At 50.7% G+C, this 8,094-nt stretch overlaps 1 protein-coding gene across 1 annotated transcript in view; it reads left to right on the top strand.

Annotated features, from left to right (window-relative positions):
- Positions 1 to 1,162: 1,162 nt before the first annotated feature.
- SYT13 (synaptotagmin 13) overlaps positions 1,163 to 8,094 on the top strand; it is a 50,784-nt gene continuing 43,852 nt past the window's right edge. The window contains exon 1 of the mRNA XM_007946525.2: positions 1,163 to 1,345. Within this exon, the coding sequence (XP_007944716.1) occupies positions 1,163 to 1,345 (183 nt within the window). The remainder of the gene's footprint in view (positions 1,346 to 8,094) is intronic.

Genomic DNA, 8,094 nt, shown 5'->3' with positions numbered 1-8,094 from the left:
ACCTAAAGGCGTCTCAGAAGAAAGGCCTGGTGATCTTTTTCCAAAATGTCACAGCCATTGAAAAGCCATGGAGCACAGTTGTGCTCTGACACACGTGGGCTCACTGTGAGTGGGAATCCACTAGTGAGCAACTGGTTTGGTTTGGTTTTGCTTTAATCCTCCTAAAACGAGTCTTTTCTTTGAGTGAAACCTGCAGACTTGGAATCCCAAACCTGAGCTTGGGTTCAGGATGGATGGATGATTACAGCTCCCACGTCCCCTCCAGGCCTGTTTCCTCACCTGGAAATGGAGATTAGAATACCTGCCAGGTGGCTGTGAAGATTCAGTGCTACCTGGTCAACTCTAAAGGGATGCAGATGTAACCAGAACCACTGTAACACTCTTCTCCAGGACACTGTGCACTGCAGTAACTCCTCCTGCTACCTGCGTCTCTGCTCCTGTGCAAATCCCTGTTGTTGTTGTTGTTGTTGTTATGTGCCATGGAGTCAGACCCGACTCATAGCGACCCCTCCTTGTGGTTTCGGAGGTAGTATCACCATGGAAGTAGATTGCCCAACCTTCCTTCCCAGGAGTGGCTGGTGGGTGCAAACCCCTGGGAGTTCTGGAAATGGCACAGTCCCTGCTTGTATGGCTGTGTGTTTCAAAGACTCTTGGAGGGCACGATTTTGCAGCCTCCTTGGCCAGAGGCTGCAGGAAAAAGGAGTGGGCAAGTGGTTATTAGTCTGGTAAAATGACCTCTACCCAGACAGAGTCTGCAGATCTGGGTTCAAGCCTCGGTTCACATACAGTTAACACACAGTGTGACCTCCACCAGCTAGTGCCCTTCTTGGGCTCAAGTGTCCTGTACGTAAAGGTTGAATGAAGAATGGCCTGAGACAACCCGAAGAATCCTTCCACCCGCGAGGCTCTTGCCCCTTTGGGCGGGGGTCTGGTAACATGTTGGCGGGAGGAGGGTGGCTGGTTGACGTGGTGGGTGCGGGCGCAGAGCCCGCGCGGCCAACCTCCTTCTCTGACGTCCTCGCCGCCGCCAGCCCGCCCTGCCCGCCCTCCCGCGGCGGGAGCGCAGCTGTTCGCCGGATCCCAGGAGCAGGCGGCGGCGGGCGGCGGGCGGCGGGCGGCCGGGAGGAGCGCGGCGGAGCGAGCCCGCGCCGGAGTCCGCACTATGGTGCTGTCGGTGCCAGTGATCGCGCTGGGCGCCACGCTGGGCACAGCCACCAGCATCCTTGCGCTTTGCGGGGTCACCTGCCTGTGCCGGCATATGCACCCCAAGAAGGGGCTGCTGCCGCGCGACCGGGAACCCGACCCGGAGAAGGCAAAGCCCAGCGTCCTCCGACCTGCCCAACAGGTGAGCAAGGGTGGCGCCGCGGGCCGCCGGGGGCTGGGGGGTCGTGGAGCTGCTGGACCTTTCTAATATGCGCTACGGAGCAGGGCGGGGAGGGGGACGGCTGACGTGCTGGAGGATCAGCCGAGGGGACAGGGAAGCCTGGGGGAGGGGTGGTCGTGGGGCACAGTGGGGTGTGGGAAGTTTGGGGCGAGGAGTGGGGGGCAACGACAACGAAGGCAAAAGAGAAGGGCCGGGAGGCGACGGGCCAGGGGACTTGGAAAGGAATGGGGGCTGGGAAGGGAGTGTGGGGGGCTGGGAGGGGCGGAGTAAAGGGAGCGGAGGCTGGGAGGGGAATGGAGGCCTGAGGGGAATGTGGGAGAGGAGCTGTGAGCAGACTGGGGAGAGGAACTGTGGGGCAAGAGAGCTTGCAGAATTGGGGGGAGGATGATTGGGGCTGTGAGAGAGAAGAGCAGAGGTGGGGGGTTGTGGGGCTGCTGAAAGGAAGGCTGAGAATGAGGCAAGCCCTCAGGAAGCCAGAGGGGAGGGGGCTGCTGTCCATGGGGGTGGGGAGCTGGGGGCAGCCAGGCAGGGGGTGCCTGGAATCTAGAGAGGCAACCCAGGCATGGAGGGGCCTAGAGGACCCTACCCCCTCCCAGCAGCCTGGTGTTCCAACCAGCCAGCCAGAGGGGTGACTGTGGCACCCCAGTACATCCCTGAAGATGTCCCTGGGGACCAGAGGGCATTTGCTGATTCCCCAGAGCCCCCCTTTGGCAGGAAATGGGCGTGTTCTCCGTTGTACAGTGCAGAAGGGATCTGAGTAAGAGGTTTGGAAGGACCTCCCTACAGAGGCTCTGGATCCTGGATGCATTTCCTAATTGGGGAGCAGAAGGTCCTTTGGAGAACTGGGAGGGAAAAGTCTTGCTAGAGTGATTTGAAGAAAGGGCCCTGGGGCAGGGGGGGTGACTTCAATGACCTCCTGTGGTCCTTGAGGCTCCTGATGTCCCTTATAGTTTCAGACACAACAATGCTGGGATTCCGCCTTCCCTTTCCCAATCAATTATTCAGAAGCTCCCAGGACCCCTTGTGGGGGCCTATGACAGTCACTGTATAGTGAGAGTGGAGAGCAAATGGCTTCTGTCCTTGAGGCACCTACAAGCCAAGAAGAATAACATTGGCACTGGCAGAAATAGGATCTGGCTGGGAGTGGGTGTGGAACCTGCAAGGATCTGGAAATGGGAGTCGCGGCTCCCCACTGGTAGGGCCGGGGGTGAGGGTGGGTGAGCCTTTCTCTAGAAGTTTTTCCAGAAGAGTGGACTGTGGCCTTTCAGCCTTCTCTCCCACCTATTAGACTTGAGGGACAGTCACTCTTCTGCCTTTCACAGTGGTGGCTCTCCAAGTGCTGTCCCCTCCTCTTCCCAGAGAGCACCTCTGGAAGGGAGTCCGTGTCAGTGACCTCTAAGGTGCCTTCCAACTCTTTGTCTCATTGACTCCTGATTACCCACACAATGGCCATTGATCTGTTAAAGACAAATCAGAACACACTTCTCCCCTTCTTGGAATCTCCCATAAGTTCTCACTGAGCTTGGCATAAATGAGAGCAAACCATTACATGACTTTATACTTATTAATACATTTAATCCTCATACTAACTCAGTAAGGAAGCTCTGCTGTTATCTTGACTTACAGATGAGGAAACTAAGACTCAGAGAGGGTGAGTAAACTTGCCCAAGACCACACAGCTAGAGAAGTTTTAGAGCTAGACTCTAGCCAAGCTAGCCTGGTTCCAGAGTTCCTGCTGTTAGCTACTCCACTCCACTGTCTCACCTGCTTCATCTGGCAGATGTCAAGTTCATGCCCAACTTCCCCCTTCACCACCAGCTTCAGCTCCCTGGAGTTAGGATGTTTCTTGTAAGGCACCAAGCTCTTTCCTGCCTCCCCACCTCTTGTACCATTTTTTCTCTGGCTTGTCACACAGAAGACTCCTCCTCATGAGTTAGATCTCTTTCTGTTTAATTGTTACCTCCTCAGAAGGGATTTTCCCATATGTAATAAAGAGTGCTGGTGGAATGATGGTTAAGTGCTCAGCTGCTAACGAAAATGTTGTGTTTGAACCCACCAGTGCACTGCAGGAGAAAAGATCCGATGACCTGTTCCTGTGAAGGTTGCAGCCTAGGAACACTGTGGGCCAGTTCTACTCTGTCCTATGGTGTCCCGATGAGTGGTAATACACTTTACGACACCTAACAACAATACACATGCCCCATTACCCTCTCTTATATCATTCCATCCAGTTTCTTTTGTTGTCTGTGTCACAATTGCATATGATCTGTCTTATTTGCTCGCTTACATAATATTTTCCCCACATGAGAATGTAAGACTCATGACAGCAGGAACTGTGCAGTCCTATGCACAGGCCTGCTTTATTCTCTGCCCCTGCTCAGTGCCTGGCGCCTAATAGGTGCCCAATAAGAAACTGTTGACCTAAAAAGGCATCCAGGCTGCTACCCATCCAGGCTTCCACCCATCCAGGCTTCCACCCATCCAGGCTTCCACCCATCCAGGCTTCCACCCATCTGGGATTGTTGTCTCAGGTATTTCTTCAGATGGGGGTGGTGCATGTGCCCTGACTTTGCAGTTCAGGGCTAGCTCAGCAGGGGCACAATCAATATTTGCTGATACGTCATGGCAGCCCCTCGATGACCAAGGATCTGGGCAACCTGGTGCTAAATCCGTAGATGTGAATATGGTAAAGCGGAGAAGCTGCCTGAGCTGGCTCAGCTGCTATTGTGCTCAGACAGATTCAGCCACTGACCCAGATAAAGTAAATAGAGAAAAGACAACACAATTGACATTTCAAAAAACTAGAGGAGATGGTGTTAGGGGTGGCAGGTGACAGCAGGGCACGTTCAGAGCACTTATTGACAAGGAGGGGAAGAGCCAGGGAAGGCTGTCTAAGGTGTCTCTTGAAGAGAGAGCATATGGGGGCTGGGGAAGGGAAGATAGGTTCTACACTCTACAACCTCCGCAGAGCTGTCCCAGGCTTACAATGTCCCACTGAGAATGAGGATGCCCGTAAGACACAGATCTATCGCCCATGTCTCTGTCAGTCTCTGTCAGTTACTGCCTGTGTTGCTGGAAAGTTCCTTGGATTTCTGGCCTTGCCTGGGAATCTGATTCCTGGTACTGAATGGGTTGGGTGAAGTTGAAGTGTATGGTGATTTTGAAAAGAACTTTAAAGTTCTTTACCTGGGATCCACAGACACCCCTTACCTGAAGGAGTCTGTAGATAGAATTTAAGGGGCTCATGATCTTGGACTGGGGAAATTTTTGCGTCTCTATTCTCACTAAACTCTTACAGAAATTTAGCATTTCCTACTGGTGGGAATATAAGCAACAAACTACAACAGTACCAACAATACGTGTGACTCTGTCCTCAAGAGAAATCACAGACACGTTCATAGCCCACGGCACCTGTTGCAGATAGGAGACAATATCCTCTGTGTTCATGTCTAATTCTAAATTAGGGGACTCATTAAATCCCTTTTAAGGTCCTGTTATTTTATAAACTGATGGATTGGATTTGTTAGATATCCCTTTGGAGTTATATGTTTTTTATTTGCTGCTTCTCAAACTACTCTGAGAAGGTGTCCAGAGGCTTCTCCAGACATTGGTGGAACCCGTGGCCATGGAGCTGTGCTGAAGGTGAGAGGGGACAGAGTGGAGGCTCTCGGTCATGTGTCACCTGCCATGCCTTCAATTCATTTTTCTTCTTTGTCTTTTTCTACATACACACTCTTGACTCTTTATCCTGCCATCTTAGACAATCCCGGGCTCTTTAGGGGCCTCAAGAAATTCAGTCTTCCTACGGCCCCCTCACGGTCCAGCAGGACCACCTGAGACCTCCCTGTTGTCCGCCCAGCCTTCCAAGCTTGATTGCTCTGCAGTGGCCTGGCCACCTGAGCAAGGAGACAGAGCGGGAGTTGATTACCGTCACTGTTCCTTCCGAGCGCATCAGTGAGAGGTGCAGGCCCGTCGGCTCCTGCTCCCTGAATGTTCTTTTCACGCTTGTCTGCATCGATTTACCATTCACCCCATTCTTTGTCCTTTTGGAGAAAGCCTTCTTTTTCGGTTAATGCAAAGAACGAGATGAAACCCCTGCATGGTGCCTATGACTAGCTCGCTCAGCTGCTGACTGAAAGGTCGGAGGTTCGAGTCCACCCAGAGTGCCTCAGAGGAAAGGTCTGGCAATCTGCTTCTGAAGAATCAGCTACTGGAGCACCGTTCCACTCTGAAACATAAGGGGTCGCTATGAATCAGACTCAACTCAATGGCAACTGATCGAACAACTTGTTAGCAAGCAGGGAGACGTGTACCTCTTCCCCACTGCTCACTACCCTGTAGACCTATCAGTCAGAGGCATTTGGGTCTTACTTTCAAAAAGCTCTGGTTTCAGCATCCTGTTTTTCTCTCCACATGGTGCTTACCTTGTGCCTTTAAGTGACTCCTCTCAAATGCATTTCAAAGTTCTCCAGGATGACTGTGGTGCTGTCCCCTTGAAGCTAGCACTTGATCAAAAGCTTTAGGGAGTTGTCTGGCCTTCACACTATTTGAACTAAAATCAGCAGCAGCTCACCTCCCATTGATTGTATTTACTGAGCACATACTATGTACCAGGTACGGGGACAGAAGGTGAGAATCCAGTAGTGACCCCCACACCCCATACAAATGATGTAGTGACCCATTCTCAGCCCTCATGAAAGTTAGGGGGTAATGGGGGAGTCAGAGTGAACAAAAGATGAGCACAAATAAGGGAAAGCATGTGATGGTTATATGTGGCCTGAAGGGAAGGTAGCTGGTGCAGTGAGATTGAGCAGTGGTCCTTATGCCTCTTGTATCCACATCCCCAGGCCTCCCACTGCTACTACATCCAACTTGTAAAATCTTATCTTCTGAAACACAGAGAGCGTAAGTAACTTATTCAGTAGCAGGGATCAAGTCTAGGGAGGCTGACTCCAAAGCTCACTCTCTTGACCGGTAGCGACCCTACGAACAACAGAACGAACACTGCCCAGTCCTTCACCATCCTCACAGTAATTGTGATGTTTGAGCCCATAGTTGCAGCCACTGTGTCACTCTGTCTCATTGAGGGTCTTCCTCTTTCACACTGACCCTCTACTTTGCCAAGCCTGATGGCCTTTGGTACAACAATGAAAGGACAGGCATGTGTTCTGCCTGATAAGCAGGGAGACAGACAATTAACCAATTGATTGCCGTGGAGTGTGTTATAGTGCTGCCATGCCAGAGGAGCTCCAAGGTGCCACAGGAAACCCCCAGAAGGAATATTCCCACATTCACTACAAGGTAGCATTCTCTCAAGTTCAGGTTGGATGGCCTTCTTGGCTGTTCTCCCAAGGTCTCCTCTAACCTCCATGGTCAGGAGAGTAACCCCACTCCTGGAACTGATTCGACTAGACTGCTGTAAGGTCTATCCTCCCTGAATTCTCAACTATTTAAACTACTCATTTCTCAGTTTACTACTAGATGATATTCTGGCTGATAAACTCACCTATTCATATAAACATAAAAATAAATCTATTTTCGTAGAACAATGAGTAAGTGATAGAATAGCTACCATTTCTCAAGCTCTATGTGCCAGGCGCTGTTCTAAGCAAATTAGCCATATTAACTCATTTAATTGTCATAATAACTCCATGAGATAAGTACAATTATTATCTCCATTTTACAGATGGGAAAAAATGAAACACAGAGAGCTTAAGTAACTTATTCAGTAGCAGGGATCAAGTCTAGGGCGGCTGACTCCAAAGCTCACTCTCTTGACCGGTAGGCTAGAGACCAACTGAAAAAGCCAGTCAAAATTTTGTTTGCAGCACTGTTTTTCCACCAATATGTTCTAAATGTGTCTATGAATATGTATCTTTGCAGAGCAGCCTCAGAAACCTTTCCCAGTGCTTTGGATTGCTTCTCCGCCTCTCACGCCCATCACACTTTAGGCACTGGGTGCAGCCAAGGACCCTCCAAAGAGATTAGACACAGTAAACATGTTTGGGCTGGTTGCCTAGCAACATGGAAGACAGTATGAATTTTTTATCCAGAAATTAGCATGAAATATCTCAGGGAGATGAGCACACACCTCCTGGAAACACCAGGCCTTTTCCAAACACCCCATCATGTACCCCTATGCCCATGGGCATCAATCCTTCCCCAACAGCTGGTCCTAGACCTGTGACATCTCCTCCCCTTCCCTAGTTTCTCCTCTTGATGGAGCAAGTAGATAATACTAGTATGTGGCTTTTTTCTTCATGGCATGGATGGTTCACCAGCACCTTTCATTAACTCCAGTGAAAAACATTGCTGCATCCTTGGGAATTTTCAGATTCTCAGATATTGGCCCAGGTTTGGATCAAGTACCTGGGACACAGGGAGAGGAATAGAGAAGCATGGGGCCACCTGAAGGAAATTAGAGAGGCATACGGCAAAGGCAGCAGAAGGGGTGAGGCCAGTAGGATGAGGCAGCATCCAACCCAGAAGGCAAAGAGGGAAAAAGACGAAGAAACTGAACACCCAGCCAGAGCCAACCCAGAGAAATCTGGATAAATGTAGATGATCCTTCACACTATTTGAACTAAAATCAGCAGCAGCTCACCTCCCATTGACTGTATTTACTGAGCACATACTATGTACCAGGTACGGGGACAGAAGGTGAGAATCCAGTAGTGACCCCCACACCCCATACAAATGATGTAGTGACC

The sequence above is a fragment of the Orycteropus afer genome, unplaced genomic scaffold (genome assembly GCF_000298275.1).
Source record: "Orycteropus afer afer isolate SDZICR_OR568_19922 unplaced genomic scaffold, OryAfe1.0 scaffold00165, whole genome shotgun sequence".
Taxonomy (NCBI): Eukaryota; Metazoa; Chordata; class Mammalia; order Tubulidentata; family Orycteropodidae; genus Orycteropus; species Orycteropus afer.
Note: the sequence above shows the minus strand (reverse complement) of the source record. Positions and strands in the feature narration are given on the sequence as shown.